General features: G+C 36.7%; 5 protein-coding genes and 1 non-coding gene across 8 annotated transcripts; 2 read left to right on the top strand and 4 right to left on the bottom strand.

Annotated features, from left to right (window-relative positions):
- The first annotated feature begins 804 nt into the window (after positions 1–804).
- LOC140960296 (F-box/kelch-repeat protein SKIP4-like) lies at positions 805–2,504 on the top strand. The gene is given in 3 exon segments (XM_073418517.1): positions 805–1,668; positions 1,767–1,806; positions 1,809–2,504. Coding segments are annotated over 3 exon segments (1,101 nt in total). The 5' UTR covers positions 805–1,174; the 3' UTR covers positions 2,376–2,504.
- Positions 2,505–2,716: 212 nt separating this feature from the next.
- Positions 2,717–4,382, bottom strand: LOC140960290 (uncharacterized). Its single transcript, XM_073418505.1, has 2 exons — positions 4,041–4,382; positions 2,717–3,147 (listed from the first exon to the last, which is right to left on the bottom strand). The coding sequence occupies exons 1-2, from the start codon at positions 4,279–4,281 to the stop codon at positions 2,927–2,929; spliced, it is 462 nt and encodes a 153-aa protein (XP_073274606.1). The 5' UTR covers positions 4,282–4,382; the 3' UTR covers positions 2,717–2,926.
- Positions 4,383–4,832: 450 nt separating this feature from the next.
- On the bottom strand, positions 4,833–7,423 carry LOC140970712 (voltage-dependent chloride channel 1, chloroplastic-like). Of its 2 annotated transcripts, XM_073432579.1 has the most exons (4): positions 6,627–7,423; positions 5,893–6,060; positions 5,549–5,755; positions 4,837–5,151 (listed from the first exon to the last, which is right to left on the bottom strand). In XM_073432579.1, the coding sequence occupies exons 1-4, from the start codon at positions 7,317–7,319 to the stop codon at positions 4,951–4,953; spliced, it is 1,269 nt and encodes a 422-aa protein (XP_073288680.1). In that variant the 5' UTR covers positions 7,320–7,423; the 3' UTR covers positions 4,837–4,950. The 2 variants fall into 2 exon arrangements, with proteins under 2 accessions (XP_073288681.1, XP_073288680.1); XM_073432580.1 differs by lacking the exon at positions 5,893–6,060 and having other exon boundaries at positions 4,833–5,151.
- A 496-nt stretch (positions 7,424–7,919) lies between these two features.
- On the top strand, positions 7,920–7,991 carry TRNAC-GCA (transfer RNA cysteine (anticodon GCA)). Its single transcript has one exon. It is a non-coding gene; the product is annotated as a tRNA-Cys (tRNA).
- Positions 7,992–8,237: 246 nt separating this feature from the next.
- On the bottom strand, positions 8,238–12,851 carry LOC140970710 (FT-interacting protein 3-like). 2 transcript variants are annotated; one of them, XM_073432575.1, is made up of 2 exons: positions 12,478–12,851; positions 8,238–11,595 (listed from the first exon to the last, which is right to left on the bottom strand). In XM_073432575.1, the coding sequence occupies exon 2, from the start codon at positions 11,537–11,539 to the stop codon at positions 8,537–8,539; it is 3,003 nt and encodes a 1,000-aa protein (XP_073288676.1). In that variant the 5' UTR covers positions 11,540–11,595; positions 12,478–12,851; the 3' UTR covers positions 8,238–8,536. The 2 variants fall into 2 exon arrangements, with proteins under 2 accessions (XP_073288676.1, XP_073288677.1); XM_073432576.1 differs by having other exon boundaries at positions 8,238–11,563.
- Positions 12,852–15,494: 2,643 nt separating this feature from the next.
- On the bottom strand, positions 15,495–18,855 carry LOC140970711 (transcription factor MYB17-like). The gene is given in 4 exon segments (XM_073432577.1): positions 15,495–15,614; positions 15,616–16,204; positions 16,410–16,539; positions 17,958–18,855. Coding segments are annotated over 4 exon segments (879 nt in total). The 5' UTR covers positions 18,091–18,855; the 3' UTR covers positions 15,495–15,587.
- Between the last annotated feature and the right edge of the window lie 1,763 nt (positions 18,856–20,618).

Raw genomic sequence — 20,618 nt, 5'->3', positions numbered from 1 at the left:
TCTTAGATTGAAATTCATTGAAACTGAGATGGATTAAAATATATTCTGCATCCGTCTAATTCAAGTCGTAAAGCTTCACAATAGAGTTTTAAAAGACAGATTTCTCATTACCATAGTTGTCAAGGGCGCAAGGCGCACCGAGGCGCACACGGGCTCTGGAGCCTGAGGCGCAAGGCGCAAGGCGAGGCGCGCGCCTTACCGAAGCAAGGCGCACATTATTTATTTTTAAAAAAAATATATTTATCTTAGAATAATATATTAAAATATGAAATAATTAAGTAACAATGTCACACAAAACAACAAATAATTAATAAGTTCATTATAATAAGTAACACGATTAAAATTCTTCAATCATCCAAATCAAGTTCATCTTCTTCCATCGAATCTTCAGAGTACCTAGAACTGATACCTGAGCTTTCTTCAATAAATGGTTCTTGGCCTTTCTCTTATTCACGCTGTCACGTTGTTGGCTTCTGTAATTCTGTTGCAGTCTGCACATTTCTGCTCTTGTCGCCTCATGATATTTAATTTGTTAACTGGGCTGTTAGGGTTTAAGGTTGGGTTGGGCTTTTTACATTTTAAGTTAATATTAAAAAAAACAGAGATGAACTTCTCTGTCACTGAATTTTTTTAAAAAAAGGCAATCTCAGGCGCACCTAAGGCGCGCCCGAGAGCCCTTCCAAGGCGAGCCGAGGCGCGCGCCTGGGCTCGCCTTTGTAAATCGTTGCGCCTGGGCAATGCCTGCGCCTGGTAGCGCCTCTCGCCTTGAGGCGAGAGGCGCTCGCCTTTGACAACTATGGTACAAATTAACTTAAATTTGAGACGGAGGGGGTATTTTTTACTTAGAAGTGTGCTTGAAATTGCTGGTTTCTGGCTTTCGATCTCATTGGCTTTATACTTTTGTTGAGTATATTTACTTGTCCAGCTTCTTTGGCCTTTTCAAGTTCTTTTTTTCCCTGTAAAATCACTCATCTTGTTCTTTTAAAAAATGGCTGTGTAGTTTGAAATAAAATGACATAAAATGATCTCCATTCAGTGCAGAATTGGGTATTGTAATCCATCACTATGTGTTAGCAGGACAATGTCCAAAGTTGCATTTATGGTAATTAATGTTTACTTTAAATTTTACCAGATAGAATGAGGGGAAACTGGATCCTGTAGGTTTAATAGTCCAATGGAATTACCTTCAGTTTGTGATAACTTAGAAAGCAGGAGTGAGGGTTCCGGTAGATCAGAGCTATCAGCTTTAATTCCTGGGCTTCCAGATGACATTGTTGTTTCCTGCTTGGCGAGTGTTCCTCGGAGGTACCATCCACATCTCAAACATGTTTCAAAGAGATGGAGAGAGTTGGTATGCAGCAAAGAGTGGGTTTCTTATCGACTTAAACATCATTTAGCTGAGACGTGGATTTATGCTCTGTGCATAAACAAGTCCGAGGAGCTTTGCATTTACATGTTGGATCCAAACCATTTCAAAAGGGGTTGGAAGCTCGTACATGGCCTTCCAAGTTGCTTCTTGAAGAGAAAAGGTGTGGGGTTTGAAGTGTTAGGTACGAAACTCTTCCTGTTTGGAGGCTGTGGTTGGGTGGAAGATGCCACTAGTGAAGTCTATTTTTATGATGCTCTGACAAATATGTGGAGTGCTGCTGGTTGTTTATCCACTCCAAGGTATACAAACATCCTGGTTTCTTTAAAAAAAAGTAGTAACAATAATTCTTTCAAGTTCTACTGGTGTTATCCTGATTGTCGATTGCTGTTATTCTTAGGAGCTATTTTGCACATGAAGCTTTGAACGGGAAAATATTTGGAAAATATTTGCCATCGGAGGGCTTGGATCAAAATTAGGTCATACAAATTCTTGGGATTCTTATGATCCCCGCACAAATTGTTGGAGTCCTCACATGGACCCAAATGTTATTCCGCATGTTGAAAATTCTCTCGTCTTAGATGGGAAGATTTATGTTAGATGTGGTTCTCAAGGCATATTGTCTCATGCATATGCTATTGTATATGAACCGTTCAACGAAACTTGGAACCGTGTTGATGCTGATTTTATCTCTGGTTGGTGTGGTCCTGCATTTGTTATAGATGGTGTATTATTCGTACTGAACCAAACTTTAGGTGCTAGACTAATGGTGTGGCAAAAAGATCGTAGGGAGTGGATAACTGTGAGGAGATTGTCGACGCTTTTGACTCGGCCACCGTGTCGACTTGTGGCTGTTGGTAAGAAGATGTTAGTTATCGGGAAGGGACTGAGTACGGTGATGTTTGATGTTCCAGATATTTATCATGCGGATCGTGTTTTGTTGAGCTCTTCTGTTCCAGGTTTGATATCCGTGAATGACGTTATAAGCTGCAAATCTCTTGCTATTTGAGTTTCTTTTGTACATATAATATTCAATTTTACATTTACTTGTTGCAACACATTGTGCAAAATTGTATCGATTTGAGTCTACCGATAGTACCTGGTTTGTATGGGTCGGGATAATTCTGAGTTGGGGTAATTCTCGTTCTTTGAAATAATGTAGTGTACTTAGTGCTTTGGATGGAATGATTCTAATATCACATTAAATTCAAATATCCAAACAAATAGTAAGTGCAGGTTACTAAAATTTCAAATAAATCACGAGGACTCGGTTTTGTCCGCTTCTCAAATCTCAGACTACAAAAATTCCTAGTGTGGTTACTTTTTAAAGCTTGTTACCTCTAATCAAAATCAATAAATACATATCTCCTTTAGGATCATATGGTACACAACCGACCACTTTACATCTTTATGCAGTTTAGAAAACATGTTTATATCCTTGCACCCGAAAAGTTCATCCAATACAGATAAAAACACACTGCTCGAGCATTAAGCACAACATATTGTTTATAAATAAAGATGATAGATACCAAGAAAAAGAAATAAATATGTAATGCTAGTTCAACTAGTCCTTTTCCTTTTAAAGGCAGGATGGATAACATCATTGGACGACTCCAATTTATCGATCCTCGCCATATATTCTTTCATCCTCTGCAAGACAATTTGCATTTTAGAGGCATTAGTTGAAATCTTTTGCTTAAGAAGCTGTATCTTCTCTTCTTCCTCCCGATCCTCTCTGACTAACAAGACCATGCTCCCTGACTCGACAGGTCTCGCCACACCTGCACGATGGGGAAAAAGCTCCACATTAAAGAAAAAGACATCTAATGTTAAGCAGACCAAACAAAGATATGGAACACATGCAATTCATATAACATTATTCAGAAGATCAATATTAGCAAACAAGAAGGTTTACATGACATTCAAAAAGAGCCCCACAAAGGAGAACAAGCAAGTATACAACCACGAAGGGACACACTTTGTTGGGGCCAGGGAATCAGCTTATAGAAAGTCTACTCATAATTTTCAGTTTCTATGAACAAAATGCAATCTTGGTTGCCAGACACCAAAATGAAAAAGAATTGTTAACGTAGGAGACATCTCTATTTTTCCCCCGGGGAACCTTTAGAATTCCCACTGCTTGCTCAAGTGTCAAGACTCCTTCTCAGAAGACTAAATGCTGGTACTTTCAACATCTGACAAATTTCTTAAACTAATGGAGAAGCAAAAATGGGAATTTGCAGTCTCCTTCTCAGAAGACTTATATTTTGTGCTTACATAGACCATCAAAGGCCCCTAAAACTAGTCTATCACATCGCCGAGGAGGAAGTGTACATACGCTTATTTCTTCCAAGTAGAACACCACTGGTGACATAGTTCCTCAATCCGCATGCAAGAATATTTGTTTAAGGCATGCAACTGAATAGTGGATCATGGGACCTATTCCAAATTCTCAGTCATGAAATGGAAAATTTTCCTACAAATAATCCTGGAAAATACAAAATACAGAAGGGGATAAAAAGAAAGTTAAGGCGTTCAAGACATTGCAGAAAAATTATATTGCTTTCACAGAGCAAATCCCATTCCCGCAATAAAACATACAGAGAAGGTAAACCCTAACAGCGAGCTAACACTCGGATCCAAAAGCACACACAAGCAAAATCAAGAAACTGACCCTGGCTACTCCCAAGTTCCGAATCCGACCCGGAAATCGTTCTAACTTCCGGGTCGGGTATCATAGGTCTCTGAGTTGAAAGAAGAGAAGCAAGAGTTGTGGTGAGTTGATTGGGTAGTGAAGTTCTGTACTCCAGCACCTGTTCCGCCATTCGCTCCACTTCTTCCTCCAGCTTTGACACCTCATCTTCTTCCCCTTCTCGAACCTCTGATTCGTCGTCGTTTCGCGTTCGCATCGACATTTGAACTTCGTACCTTTTCCCTCTCAATTTCGAGAGAGAGAGAGAGAGATTGGTATTTAGGGGTTACATTCGGGAAATTTTGAGACGAAGGGGTTTAATTTCATTTTATGGGTCTGTGGGAGGGATCATTCAATAATTTGATATTCATGCTTTTAGTATTTACAAAAAACTCCCTCAAGTTTGCAGGTTTTGCAAGAATCTCCCAAGGTCTATTTCTTTAATAAAAAAATCATAAATTTAACAGAGCGAGCATCACGAGCGGACAAGATGGTTTTAAAAAATTACAATGTTCATTCTCACTATTCATTGCTATGGGAAAATATATTTATATTGTCAAAAAATATATACATATCTTAAGCCTACAAATATTTTAGCATGTATACGTCATACATAACAAGATTTAAATTATAAAAGTTAGTGCCCATGTTTTGTTAAAATCTTGGTTTTTCAACTTGTTATTATGAAAATTTGTACCCTTGCGACTAAATATTTTTGAATTGATTATTCGCATTTGATATGGAAAAATAGAAGATAGAGATACACAATGCACACAGGGCAGCACGGAATCGATATTCTTGGATATATACATGTATAATATTGGAGAAGTCATGTTTTACAAAGTTAAACCAAGAAAACTGGGGAGTCTTACATGAGGTAGAAGAAAATGTCTTAACCAGGTTCTCTGCCTTCCAGAGAAGAGGTAATAGATCCATTTAGAACCTGCTTGTTACGGCTGATTGTTTTTTTCGCATGTACACGATCCTTGATTAACTCCTCGTTTCTCATAACATCCTTGATGCTTCTATTAGCCACATGGCAGAGCTCATCCAGAGCAAGCATTGGAAAGGGTTCTTCTATAAGAACACCTACCTGCGGATAATATTCAAAGATAAACAAAAAATTTGTGTGAAGAGACTTCACAAATTGGCAGATTTCCATGAAGTATGCGCAGTTGATATTGGTAGTAATTTACTGTGGGTTCGATCTTCTAACATTGTACCAAAAGTTGTTGTAATGATATACACATAGCTCAAAAGGCACAATGCCGCTTTTGCGGCATATAGATGATCATACATGATAGGACAATCCCCTTACTTTAGTCATTTTATCAAATAGGACAAGGAACATAGTTGATCCCAGCAACTATGAATCACGAGAAAGTATTTGGGTGGTTATCAAAACACGAGAAAGTAATTGGGATTAAAATTTCACCTTTCTTCTTTACAAATAAAAGCACGTCGAGGTAAGCAACAGGAAAGAAAAATACCTCCTCGATGCAAAATAAAGAGGCGGCACTGATAAAAGTAGCAGGCACAATGATCCAGTGACAATCATCCCAAAGTATGATGGGAAGTGTAAAATGCCAGAGAACTAAAAATCTTGAGGTTAATCTTGTGTATGAGAGAGGAATTGGTATACCGACCAGCTGTTCGCAAATCTCGATGCCTTCATGAAAACAAGAAAGTTTTGTTTCCTGCAATACTATTTGACATAAAAATCGATTTGGGAAACGACTAACAATCAATTCTTTTGCTCATCTAAAATGTTGAAAAAGTCCAAGTACTGCCAGCGAGAAAAGGAAAAAGGTTTCTGAGATATGTTCCAAATTACCAAACAATGGCGCTTTGAATCCTCAATATCTAGTAACTGAAGGCTTTGAGAGATGAGTTCAATGATGCACCGAGGACGATGATTTGAACCGAGAACTATGGCTAAATCATCAGTGTGAAGTAAATTTCGAAGATCTTTGTCTATATCAGATTCATAGATGATATGGCACTGCATCGAAGAAGTTTCTATATCAATAATTTGTGTTTCTGACATAAACTTGATCAGTGAGTACAGGAATCAAAGCAAATATAGAAACTAAAAAATAGGAAGATTGAATATCTAAGAAAGTTTTAGGTTCAGCCATTGTGCGATAATTTTCCAACGGGACTCAAACCATCTTGCTAGTTCTAAACGCTTTAATCATTCGACAATGATAAAAAAAGGTCCTAGAATTTCAACAGATCCTTCACAAAACGATAAACTCGGATCTCATTATTGAAGTCCCAAACACGGACAAAAAAAGCCTGAACTTTCTTCACAAACAATTGTGACACCGCAACCAACCATACAGAAGAGGCAAGCTGGACATACCCGACAGACAAATCTATGGAGCAGTAGGATTTCCACTTAATAATATGCAACACTACAAGTTCTAACCATTAAATAAATTTATGACCAAAGCCAAATATTCAAGCAGTCATATAGCTTCTAACCAGATATGAGAGAATGAAAGGAAACTTAAAGATAGAATTTGCTAAATTTAAAAGGACAGAAGCAAGAAAGAAATTTCAAACCTTAAGAGCAACTGGGAATGCCATAATATACTGTAAAATTGCCTTTTTTAACAGCACATCACTCGGGCTCGACACACTTGCAATCACTTGCCTAGCAAGGTCATTTGTCCCCGCAATAACCTTAGTCCAAGCCTTCTTCCCTTCTTCAAACCTCGAATACGAGGCTTCAGTTCTGAAAACCAGTAGCAGAGCCAGAGCCGGGGCTGTCAACTGATAAGGCAAAGAAGGGGCCCTCAAAATGGGGAAAAATTCCGGCAGCCATCCCATAGAAACAGCAGTATTATAGCTAGCTATAATCACCGCAAACGATGTAAACACAATAACCGGCGGTACCAATGACAAGATCACCCGCGAACTTAAGCTCGACAAGAAATGCCTCACATGTCTTGAAGAGCTTCTGTGCTGAACCCATTTTTCATGGTCATACAAGGATCTTTTCTGCATCATACCTCGCTCTTTTATCATATCAGCCCAATCGGGTATAGCTTTAAGAATCGAGAAAAGGGTTGAATGTTGATCTGAAGAAGAGTTTGAGTTTCCTGAGGGTTGTGATGAACAGAGAAATTGCAAGGAAATTCTACGTGGTTTCTTGGAGTGGATCGGATATGAGGGTTTGTGACATTTGAGGAGGATTATGGGGTTAAAATGGGTAGAACAAGAAGGTGAAACATGGTTTCGAACAGGGTTTCTCATCTGTGGGATTCAAGAACGAGGGTTTGAAATGGAGAGGAGGGGACAAAGCTAGTGTGTGAAAATTGTGCGTGCGGGAATCGGATTAGAGTCGTTACAATTAACGGTTATTGTTGCATTTTTATTTACGATGAATTGCATTCGCTTGTATATACATAATCATCTCTTCATAAAATTTCAATAACACTTATTTGTTGTTGGGTGAAATATTGAATTACATGGCTTAGGTAAAATAATGTAAAGTTCATTAGATTAACATATATAGTTTCACGATTTTTATTTATTCTACGAATCAATTTTACTTATATTTATAATAAAAAATAATAATTTTTATGAATAAACTAAATAAAAATTTTGTATTTTTATTTCAAGATATATGCCAACCTTGAAATTAATGGATCAATATATATGATTTATTTATTAATCGTTCTCAAACACACCCAGTTGTGTGTGACTGATAATGTGGTTTATGAATTATTTGGGTGATTTAGTGGATTTGTGTTACGTAGCAATAAATAAAAGAGATATTTCGAATCAAATTTGTGTGGTGAGTTAAGCTTTTATTATATTAATTAATATAGTTAATTAACACACAGCATTAAAGGGTCCATAGCTCAGTGGTAGAGCAATTGACTGCAGATCAATAGGTCACCGGTTCGAACCCGGTTGGGCCCTTCTTTGTTTATCATTTTCGTTTATTATTTATTATTGCTTTCCAGTGCTATTTATTAATCGGCATACCAGAATCAAGTCTTCTTTCTGATAGTCTATACTTAACATAAATTCTGGTTTACCCATCTTGATCTAACCCCCTTTAAAGAAATAAATGTTCAAATTTATTGATAATTTCATTAAATCTTTTTCTCAATCTGTATGTATGTAACATGCCAACCCCAAGAATTATTGCCTCAGTAGAGAATATGTACAAAAATAATTTACAACAAACAATAATCTCATACCAGCGTTGCATTTGTATTATACATGGTGAGTATCCTGCAGCAAAAACCAGAAAAATGGCAGCAACACAGTTTATTTCTCAGAGCGGCCAATCTAGCACGGTGCTGAAGCTATTGATTCTATGCCCCGTTTTAGCCACCCGTGAGCAGAACAAAGTACAGTAGCAGAATTACATATTTTTGTACACTTTTGAGCAACATGACCAAACCATACATGATAAAACAGAAAGGAGAAGCAAAACCAGTATACAAGATGTTTATAACTCACAACATGCTATCAGTCTTGGCCGGAAGCCGCCGGAAAAAGTTCACTGGAGGTGGTGGCAGCTTGTGACGGAACTTGGGATGCCTCATGGCATACAATCCCGCCAAGATGATCAGTAACTGGAAAGGCACAGCATATAAAACAATGGCGATCATGATACAAAATGCCATGAATATTACAGTTGCCCGGGGATCTCGCCAACTTAGCAGTGCTTGAACCCTCTCTCCTTGTGAGGCTATATCGCCAACAACCATTTGGATACGACCAGCCACACTTCGTAAGCGATCATACCTCATTCTTACAAGCTCTGAGCCTCGTGATGTGGGGAATGTGTCGAATTCCTCGTCAAGCTCATCGGGGTGCACTGCATCAGCGAATGACAGTTTTGTGTTCATGTGAGGAGGATATCTAGGTCGGTACCGGTAGTTCCAGAGCCCGATGAGAAACATGTAGAGAAATATTGTCGGAAGAATCAGTTCAGGGAAGCATATGAGCATCACATAGAGAACTTGGACTAAAACTGTTGTTATAGGGTTCTTCCACGCAGAAACTTCTTTCAACCATCTCCCCATAGCGAAAAGCCCATTAAAAACCGACATCAGGCGGAAAAAGTTCGCCTTACTGCGCCTCATGCTCCACAGATGTGAATTTGCATCGGTCATGTACTCGATAACTTCTTTTCTGAGAGGAGGTTCAGCTCGACTTAGCCGTGCCGCAGCTATACTGACAGCTTGCTGACGTAGTATATCGAGCTGCAGCACGCTTAATGGCCTAACATAGTGCATTTTTGGCAAGAGGGGTCTTGAATATAAACTCATCATGTTTACAATCGATGTGCATGAAAATCGAATTGCCAAGTGTAGTTCTCCCATCTTCTTTATACCAGAAGGGTGGAGTACTAGTAAGGGGTAAGAATGAGTGTAAACCCTGTCAGTTTCAAGGGTCGAGATTCGAATTCTAACTTTCCCAATTTTCATGTCTCGATTACCATTCGAATCCTTGTCACCCATTTGAGCATTGTCAAAAACGCCTATTGTAATAACAGTGGCTGGATCAAAAACTTCCCAAGTGTACTGCTCGTTGTACTTTGGATTTAAGCTGTCGATAATTGTCCTGGTTCGAACCCATTTCTGACCATACTTGGCAACACAATATGTATCAGATGTACCTCGCCCAGTTCTTATTTTCATTGGAGTGAGGGCATCGGCATTCAGAATACCCAGGTCTAAGATACCAATCGGTGGCTTCCAGAGTTGTTTTGCTGTTGGTCGTAGATCACTACTATAATGTGTAGATTCATCAAGAACATGATAGCCTCCATCAAGGCAGATTCGAAGATTGATCCTACTCGAAAATTTATCTCTTTTTGGCTCCTCAATTTCAGTTGAATTTGGTTCCTGAAGGTTAAACCAATGGGAGTGAATCATTCGATCATCTGCACGTCGATCAACTGTTGAAAGGGGTATAAAAGTCCTACCAAGAACCTCGTCTTTGTTTGGACCAACACGATCTTCAACTGAAATGATCAGATGATCATCAAAGGGTTCAGCAGCAACAAACATGAATTCTTCATTCCATAAAGCATTCATGGTTTGGGATTGGACTGCCTTCGTCTTCAAAATTTGGTTCCCAATCTGTGCCTTAACTTGAACATTTGGAAAATGATTTTTTTCAAACACAACCAAGTCTTGTGCCTCGATCACATTCACCCGCACATACCACAATCTAGGGGAGTGATAGACTTTTGCACGGCCGTGTGTGGAAGGACCCGAGATATCCACAGGGCTAGCTGCATCTGAATGCCAGGCATCCGGAAAAGCCTCGTCAGCTTGTGTGCCAATCCAAACAGCAACCATCAGTTCCCCTTTCGTTTTCTCACCCTTCTCATCTTCAAGACGATACCATTCTGGAGCCAAAGGACTATCTGGTGGAACTCTCGTGGGAATATCATGGAGATCAAATCGAATAAATCCAACAAAATCATCTTTCACCAAATTCTTATCTTTAACCACGACTTCCAAAATAGATGACTGCATTCTATCTTTTGAAAAGGTAAACACTGTGTTCCACTCTGGGTTCTGGTTTTTCTCGTAATGCCCTGTGACTCCTTTGTAGTTTCCAAGTCTCACTTCAACATAAGGGTTAAGACTCCCAGTGAGATCCATGTTAGGAAGGTCACAAGCCTTGACGACCCGTACAAAGAGGAATTGCATGGGCTCAACTAGATCATAAACACTCTGCTGCTTATCTGAACGTATGACTCGGCCCCCAACAACTTGTCCTCCTCCAAGAAAAGGGCTCGTTTCTTTCAGTGTAAAGTCGGCCGGCTGTGAAGATAAACCTGAATACGTTCGAACAACCTGTGGGGCCTGTGGTTCAAACCTCATTTCACTATTTGTGTGTACAGGAGGGGGCGGTTGCTGCTGGTTGTTTGATTTTGGAATATTATAAAATGTGTGTCTTGACCCCTTTTTGCGTTGTTTAGCCGGTAACTCCGAAACAATGTCTTCCACTTTCTGAGAAAGCAGCTCTTCATTGACAGAATGCAAGCTCGAATAAGAAGATGAAGATATGTCAGGAGGAGGGACCGAGTTGTTCAGAAGCGAACTATCAGTTATATAAACTTTCATGCCAAGCTCCCCTTTAGCACGCGAGAAAATGCTACCTTTTTCCAGAGGGTAGTTAAAAACGACAGCATCCGAATAAGGAACGAAGGATACACCTGTTATCCTGACCTTTCCAAGCGACGATCTGGAATTATTGGTTCTGTTGCTGCTGTATACATAAGCCTCAAGTGAGAGGTTATGCAGATCATTAGAGTTAGATACATTAAAATAGAAAGTCTCGTTCCAAAATGGGTCGAGATCCTTTTCTTTTACGGTGGTGCGGAATTTCTGACCATCAAAGTGAAGCTCCACGAATGGATTGGATGAACCTTGCCCATCTCTGGGCATAAGATTGTGGGCTCGAACTACTTCCACCGCTAGCTTGAGATTGTTCATGATTTAAGTCACCAATATCTTGATCTTGATGAAGCAGAATAAACAAAATAAGTAGCCTGCAAAAAGTAAGTGGTTCAAATTTAAAGTTTGAAAACAGCAATTACAGATATCAGCAGCATCGAGTTGAAAACTCGAAAACGCAAAGAGAAACTACACAAAGATCATATACGTATGATCATTAGTCAACCTCATAGTAACATAACGATCTAAAATTTTAAAGCATAACATTTCATATTAAATTCTACTTCTTACATTTCATAGCTGATAATAAAGGTTGAATTTAGATACATGGATTTCAAATTCATGATTTTCAAATATATTCAAATGATTTTTTTGTAGTTGTAGACATCAAGACCATAAACTTCAATTCTATCCGTTACATGGTTATATTAAGTTTTCCGTTAATTATTATAGATTTCAAGTTCACGGGCCGGCTAAATAAATAAAATATGAATTTAAAATTTCATATATGGTTAAAAATAAAAATATAATCGAAATCCATGTATTTCAAATTCATCTCCGAATGCAACAAAAAATTATCCCGTAATTTCAGAATTCAGATCAAACCACAAAAAGCAACTGATCAAATAAACGAAAATCAGCCCTTTGACACACTGTTTTTATACAATGGATTTTCAGTCAAAGATCAGCCATGAGTAATGTATTTTGGAAGCCTCAATCTAAATTTCCCAATTTTGTTCAAGAAATCTGGAATATACCTCCACCACTGAAATAAAATTCTTATCTTTTCAAGACCAACATTTTAATAGAATAAACATTATGAAAATACCATAAAAAAATAAGTCAACTTTATCCACACACACCATTATCGAAACTAGAATCGACGCAACAGACAGGATAAACCCAAAAAGAAAAACAAAACACAAAACATGATACAGTTGTCGTACATAAAAAAAAAACAAGAGGAAAAAAGTAACCTTTCCCAAGGTTTACACAGCTTCTGAAAATTCTTAATGAGAATCTTTGATTCTGGGACTTTAGACGCAGCTAAAACGAACAAAAACTGATGGTATAAAACAAGAGCTTGATCATAAAGACCACAAGGGTCAATGGTGGAAAAAGGAACGGCGACGGCAGAGTGACGAAGACGTGGGAAATTGAAAGTTTCATGGAAATTGAACACAGATTTTATACCAATCTACATATATAACATACAAACTTGCACACTCTATAAAAGATGAAAAGAAGTCCCACGAAGAGGCAAAATCAAGGAAAGACGCTAGGAAGAAGAGAGGAATTAGCTATTTGTTTATAAAGGAATGGTGGCTGATTGGTTCATCTTTTCTTGTGTTAACTTTGTATGCTCACGTTTACTTGAATTAAAACGCGAACGTCATTTTATCAACATAATATGTTTTTAATATTTAATTTGAAAAATATGTGCGTTTTTATAGTATAATAATGTATTATCCATTTTAAATATATTAAAATGTTTTTATAATATAATAATCTTTATTAAATTATTTTACTGCTTATTTTCGTTATCCATAAAGTTAATCGCTTTTATTAAAAAAATAGAAACACTATTTCTGTTTGGATAAATGATGACAATTGTATTTTTTTTAAATTTTTAAACAGAAAGAACAAAAGACCCGAATCATAAATTTTTTCTTTAAAAAATAATATGTTTTTTTAAAAAAATATTTTTTTAAAAAAAATGTTATTAGTATGTTGGATTCTCCAACTAAACCGACTCTTAGATAAACTCAAACTATAAAAATTATATATATATTTTTAAATTTTCTTCTTTTGGCTAATTTAAATGTATTATAAAAATAATTAATTTTTTTATTCAAATACTGATACTCTTAAAAAAAACTTAATAAAAATAAATTTTTATTAAAATTCTACAACCAAATGAATGCACGTATAAACTATTAATTTATGAATCCCATTCGCCCAAAAATGCAATAATAGGGGCCTGATTTATTGAATAATTAAGATATAGAAAAAATACAAGGTGGACGTGGTCTTGGACGATTTCGTATATTACAAGGGGTGTGGTCGGGTGGGTCGGGTGGAGGGGTGGCAAAATACAACACGACTCGTCAACCCGACACGACCCAACACGAAAAAAATCAGGTTCGGGTTAGGGTTTTTCGGGTTCGAGTTGGGTGGGTTCGGGTTAGTACCAAGTTAGACGGGTCGGGTTGACCCGAAAACTTTTTCCTGAAAATATTACTTATATTTTTATATATTGTATATTTAAACAAAATTTATTGTATATTTATATGATAAATTTTCATAATTTAATATTTATTTTGTATATTTTTTATTTTTTAAACAATAGTTTATTTGATTTAGTAAATATACTTTTAATTTTTTANAAATATTATTATTTTTTATTTTTACGAATTTTTTTAATTAATTTTTTTAAAAAAAATAAATAAAATTCGGATTAGGTGGGTTAGACGGGTTGAGTCGGATTAGACGGATTCGTGTTCGAGTTGGAAAAAAAGTTTGCGAGTTGACCCGAAACCCGACCAACCCACTACACACCCCTAATCGAAATCAATCAACTTCATACCAAACATCGCAACTTGCCTCTCTCATTTGATAATGTATTATCGGGTTGTAGTGTACAATGAATGGTTCATATGAAAAAGAAGTAGATTTAAAAAAAATAATAATAATTGAGAGTTATCAATTTTTAAATTAAAATAATATGTGTTGCTTGATATTTCGATCGCANAGATTAGAAAAAAAAGTTTGCGAGCTGACCTGAAACCTGACCCAACCCAATAGACACCCCTAATCGAAATCAATCAACTTCATACCAAACATCGCAACTTGCCTCTCTCATTTGATAATGTATTATCGGTTTGTAGTGTACAATGAATGGTTCATATGAAAAAGAAGTAGATTTAAAAAAATAATAATAATTGAGAGTTATCAATTTTTAAATTAAAATAATATGTGTTGCTTGATATTTTGATCGCAAGTCTACGATGTTAAATTTTAACATACGAATGATTAGATTATTGTTACCATGAATATTTGTATTAAAACTAACTTTTGTAATTAAAATAATTTTAATTTTAACTAAATAATCGAATAGTGAGTTTGGTAATAAAATAAATGATGACAACTAACAAGATGATGATAAACAAAGATGTAGAAATCAACAACAGACGGATTCTAGAGTTTTCAATTCACTTGACTATCCACTAGTCTATATCTTGTTTTTCCTAATTTCTGTTTAATAAATCTTTCTATTTTATTAGCCATACATCCTTATTTGTTTTCTACTCTATCTCCCCCGCATGTCAAATAAAATTTATTATCCAATATCAATCTCGATATCCATATCAAAAATCAAATGTTATTCAAAAGACAATTATAATTAATTCAGATACGATTTTTAATTGGTCAGGCTGAATAGAAAATAACGTATATAATAATTTTGATTTAACTTGCCAAGCGACCACGTCCACTAGGGAAAGCTTTTTGACAAGGACAGATGGCCTAATTGGTAATATCAGTCCATCAAAAATAAAAACTGTTAATTACACATGATTAATTAAAAATAAATAAATAAATTACACATGTATTACGATGCCTAAAAGATTTGGATATGAAATTAAATATAATATTTATATGTATTAGACATTTTATTTAGAACTATATGTTTAGAAGAGGATTTGTTCAATTTTTTTTAAGAAATGTTATTAAAAAGTTAAGGATGGACATGCCATTCATTGTCTTTTGTTTCAATTGAGAACTTTTCTTGGCCCTATTCCCGAGAGAAAAATTTGAGACAAGAATCAGACTGTCTAAATTGAACTATTCTACAAAATTGCATGCAAAATACCAGATATCATGGTAAACTCAAACTTCAAAATATATGAAATGGGATGAGCCTTGAATCTTAAGAAATTACAATAATAATAATAATAATAATAATAATAATAATAATAATAATAATAATAATAATAATAATAAAACCTAAAATATACCACAAATTCCATCTCCAGAAACACTTGGTTTCAATAACTAAACTAGAGGAAACTAAAGCCCAGAGCTTTCACTAAAAAATTGCAGGATACAAGTTATATATAGATATCGGTGTTCTCCAAGAAACTCATGTCATTATTGTTACTAGGAAAGTCCAAAAGCAGCTGCAATGCAGATTCAGATGAATCATCCTCCAATTCATTTGAGGTTGAGGAATTTGATATTTGCCAAACTTCGTTTTTCTCGGAGAAATTAGCTGCAAAAAGCCCAGCTTCGCTAGTGGTTCCAGATGTAGAGCCGTACTTTGTTGATGGAGAAGAGACTACAACTGGAGAAACAATTTCCCCCTCATTGTGAAACTTCCGAAACGTTTCTCCAACCTCCGAATTCCACAGACGTAGGAAAAAGTCAGCATCTGATTTTAGAGAAGATGACTGAATAATTGAGAGTGGAGATTCTAATTTGGAGAGGCGAGCTTCGGCTTCGAGCCTTGCTCCCTCCCATTGTGCCATGTGACGTGTAGAAGGAGAGGCTGGGATTCTTTTATGTGAACTATTGGGTGTCGAGGAGGGCTCGTGAGTTTGAGGGTTGATCCCCATTTGGAGCAATCGCTTCTTCAGATGAGTGTTCCACAAGTTCTTTATCTCGTTATCTGTCCTACCGGCTAGTTGGGACGCAATGGCAGCCCATCTGAAGCAATAAAGACCAAAATCAAAACATTCATCATTTTAAAAAGTGCGCTTGAAGAAAGTTCGAGCTCGTGTATTTCTTTTTGTACAGATAGTGTCTTTGGTTTGAATGGCTCATCATAGGACGAGCTACATTTTAGGACTGTTTTAAATTTAATTATATCGGCAATATATGCAAATGCAATATTGTAGAAAATGCTAAAAACCTGTTTCCAAGGATGCCATGCAACTGGATGACAAGCTTCTCCTCTTCGGCACTGAAGGGACCTCGTTTGATGCCTGGCCTAAGATAGTTCGTCCAACGTAACCGACAACTCTTTCCACAGCGAAAAAGACCTGTAATCGAGAAAACAAACCAGTCTTCCATTAACAGTAAGGGATTTCCAAGATGTTAAATTTATTAAAAGGCATTGAAATGATGCACCATAAACCGACGAGCTCAAATGAAATCGAACTTCTGTATACATACCTTTTTTAATAAATGCAAGTTATCTCAACCAAAAACATAGCAAGTTTCCTACCCCAAACTAAATTCTTGGTCATGATACTGGGTACCAAGTACATAATTTAGTTAAATGCGGCCATGATACATAAAATACATGCATTGCATTCGAAAGTCCTTCACAGTCTACCGATTTTTGCATATTCATTTCTCACTTGCATCAAATTTCAGCCATCACAGAATCGTAATCCTTTCAGACCTATTTCATATTTGCCTATTCATCTTGGTATTTTGATAGAAGCAGAGTAGCTGAAGTAATGAAAAGAAAATTTTTCTCACAGAATACACAAAAAAAAAAAACCCCTACTTTTAACCTTCTATGCTTATTCAGTGCAACACATTAAAACACTACTCACAGAGGCTCAGTTAAAACTGAAAGCCTCACTGATACCCCAGGGTCGGGGATGGCCTCGGCCTACTCTCGGTGGCCCAGACAGTTGAAGGCCAGGTGACCAGGAACTCGTGCCAAGCCAGCTGCAGGCCGGGACCTCATCCGGGAGGTCATCCAAGCCGACCTCCCAAATACCCAAAGCGAGGCTTAAAAAATATGGCCGAGCTCCCATGTCGAGCTCCACGGCCGAGCTCCCAAGAGTTCCCGAGCTGACCTCATTTGTAGTCCGATCGAGTCGACCGGATATGATTGGCCGACCTCCCGAGCCGACCTCCCAGGAAAATAGGCGGCGTTTTCACATCTCAGCAAGAACGCACAAAAATATTAACGAAATCTAGAAGATATGACCGAATCTTTCACAGAATCTAACCAAATCTAGCAAGATTCTGAGGATCTAAATCTACCAAAATCAGGACTCTATTGTTCTCCTATAAATACCAGGTTTCGTTCATTATTTATTCATTCAGATATTCACATTCTCTTAGCACACACATTCCTCTCTCAATTTTCTATTCTCTGACTTGAGCGTCGGAGGGGCTACGCCGGAACAGCCTTCCGGCCCCCTTCTAACGTTCTTGTTTGTGTTTCCAGATTTCGAGAGTCTGATCCGAGCTCCCGACTGAAGATCCGAGCTCCCAGCCATCGTTCCAAAGTTTGATCCGAGCTCTCTAAGCAAAGATCCGACCTCCCAGGTACCATAACCGATTTTAGCAACATCACTCACATAAATTTGATTATGAAACTGCCATTGAAATAAACAATCTGCTACTGGGCCAACTCAAGACTTGGGTTAATACTGAGTTAACTCGTTCACCAAAGAAAGATAACCATTTTCTTGAAATGAAAATAACCAAGCAACACCTGCAAGCTTGGGGAGAGAACGCCAACTGCCATGGCCATGCTTTTTGATATATTCGACCAATTTAACGTCTTCTTCAGGAGTCCAAGGCCCTTTCTTCAATCCCTTCTTATCACAACAAGGAGCTCTCCCCATCAAAAAAACACACACACAGATACACGTTTTGTAACACTAGTTTTTTTCCCACTATCCCCAGCAATGAAAAGAAATTCAGAAGTCTTTGATTAAGCTTAAAAGATTATTCAAATGAAAAGACATGATTTCAGAATAATACAGGGATCACAAAACACGGTGCTCTGCCCGTCAAGAAAGCATGCGAAAATACACCTTCCTTTGTCCCGTTTTTCCCATTTTCTCCACAAATCTGAACAGAAGACACCAAAAAACAAGAAAATGCAAGTCCTGAAGCTTCAAAGATTACGTCAAAAAAACACATGTCGAGTCATCTGGAGATTAAAACACAGAACACACACACTTACTCTTCCCACAACCGGTTCTTCCTCCCTTTCTCCCCACAGGAAAATGATGGACAGAAGTGAAGTGAACAAAAGAAACAAGAAAATGCAAAACTTGAAAATTATAAGTTCACTTTTCTTAAAAAATTCAAAATGAGTTGCAAAAACGAACAAAATCAAAGAGAATGAAAATTCCAGAATTGAAGCTGCAAAAGATAACGTGAAAAAGACATTCAAGAATGCTTTTACAGATCGGAGTGGCGGCAACTCAGCGGGCAATGCATCTAATGCTACCACTCACAATAATTTATAGCTACATAAGTAGTAAAGCTTACACAATAAATACTGTGTTTTTACTATAATTTTCAACAAGAAGGACGAGGATATTGAATGATTGATTCAATGGAACAAGAAATTCGCATATTTATTGCGGACACTGCTGTTCCCTCACCTTCAGGTATCTCATCAATTTATTTCGTCAATGCCCATAAATTAAGGATCATGGTCATCATCACATGAGCTTTCCTTCCTCTTGCAATATTTTAGGTGAATTACTGAATTTAACCAAAGCTCAAATCAAGATACTTTTTTTTTCTGTATATATTTATTAACCTTATTTTGTTTTGTCTCTAACTACAGAAAGTTTCTTTGAAACAGTTTGATGGGGTATGACCATCTTTGTTATTTAAGCTCAATTTGTATTTGATCAATCCAATTCTTAGATATTGAGTCAAGTAATTAAAATTGGATTCTATTTTCAATTACTTATGGGATTAAGATCAAAATAGGCCCACATATTTTCAAACACATTATTTTTTTGTCTCAATATATTTATTCAGGTGGTCGCTCACTTGAGCGTAAAACGTTATTCGTAAGATGAGTAACAACTTCCAAGATCTACTTGTAGGAGTAAAAACATATTCACAATTTAAACAATGATCTACTTTCAAAAGTATAGTAGCTTATGAATTAATAATAAGCCAAACGTGCCCTTAATTGAAACATATACTAAGCATTTACCAAATTTGAGTGTATTATTTTTCTCCGGAGTATCCCTGATTAAAGCTTTTTTTTTTCCATATTTACTCTTTATTAGACAGCTTAATGAAAATTGCAAAAATTTAAAATAAAAAATTATAAAGATTGCGACACCGTAAATTCAAACACATTGCTCCAAACTAAAGTCATGTGGTGAGTATATATTTCAATTTTAACTTTCAACTTCAATCTAGATTTCTGTGCCAATTCAAATTCAACAGCACAGTTAAAACAGAGGACATGAGGAGTCTAGTGTCACCCCCTCGAAACTCGGGATTTGACACCGACGTCGTTTAACAATCAAACAACTGAAACGACCAGCCTCGTAGCATAGTATAAACCGAAAACCAGTTTATTATTCATAATTTCTCCAAAAAAAAACAACAGTCTTTACAACTGAAATAAAATAAATTTGCGGAAAACGTCTAACATCACATTTAAATTGCTAAAATTCAAAAAAAATCATGTCTACCAAATTCGAAAATAACTAATCATCATCCTCAAAATTGTTCAGATTCTTCTTCTTCTAACCGTTCTTCGGACTTATCTGGGAAAGGTTGTAAGGGGTGAGTATTTTGGGAATACTCAGTAAATGGGGAATATCGAACACCACATAAAATTTTTTCCATATTTTCGAAAATAACATATATTTACAGCATGCTTTTTCATAATCGTAACATCGTATTCATATAATTGTAACACTGCAATTTTTCACCTTTCATGGTTTACTGACGTCAGTCCTTGAGTTTTAATCCTCTAAGGGGGCGAGGCCATAAAATAGTTCTATCCCACTGTTAAGGGGCCATATTTTGGAATTCCACCCATTTTCAGGGAATCCTCACAGTCTCATCACAAAAACGTAACAAGATTTAAAAAAAAACGTAGACGGTGTTCGACCGCATTTTTTCTTTAAAAAGGAAAAACACATAACCAAAAATTTAAAATTTAAAATTTGCCCACTTACCTTAAATTCTTGAAAAAAAACGTGAAAAAGACTAGGGTTCTTCGAAATTCCTACTTCACTGGCTGGACGGCGGCAGCGCTTCGCTGTGCTCGAAAATTCCTAAGGAGACTAGAGCACAAATTTCGAAAATTTGGTGTGATATGAGGTGTAATTTTCGAAATAAGGGCCCTCCTATTTATAGGGATTGGCTGCTATCGTGATCGTGT

The sequence above is a fragment of the Primulina huaijiensis genome, chromosome 2 (genome assembly GCF_012295235.1).
Source record: "Primulina huaijiensis isolate GDHJ02 chromosome 2, ASM1229523v2, whole genome shotgun sequence".
Classification (NCBI taxonomy): Eukaryota; Viridiplantae; Streptophyta; class Magnoliopsida; order Lamiales; family Gesneriaceae; genus Primulina; species Primulina huaijiensis.
This window is presented reverse-complemented; position numbering and strand designations above follow the sequence as displayed.

Excerpts from the sequence above, each read along its gene's own strand:
- LOC140960290 (XM_073418505.1), bottom strand. The coding sequence starts at position 4,281 with ATGTCGATGCGAACGCGAAACGACGACGAATCAGAGGTTCGAGAAGGG. Across the intron at positions 3,148-4,040 it reads GGAACTTGGGAGTAGCCAGG|GTGTGGCGAGACCTGTCGAG; the intron begins GTCAGTTTCTTG and ends CCCATCGTGCAG.
- LOC140970712 (XM_073432579.1), bottom strand. The coding sequence starts at position 7,319 with ATGAGAAACCCTGTTCGAAACCATGTTTCACCTTCTTGTTCTACCCAT. Across the intron at positions 6,061-6,626 it reads CATTCCCAGTTGCTCTTAAG|TGCCATATCATCTATGAATC; the intron begins GTTTGAAATTTC and ends TCTTCGATGCAG. Across the intron at positions 5,152-5,548 it reads CTTTATTTTGCATCGAGGAG|GTAGGTGTTCTTATAGAAGA; the intron begins GTATTTTTCTTT and ends TATTATCCGCAG.
- LOC140970710 (XM_073432575.1), bottom strand. The coding sequence starts at position 11,539 with ATGAACAATCTCAAGCTAGCGGTGGAAGTAGTTCGAGCCCACAATCTT.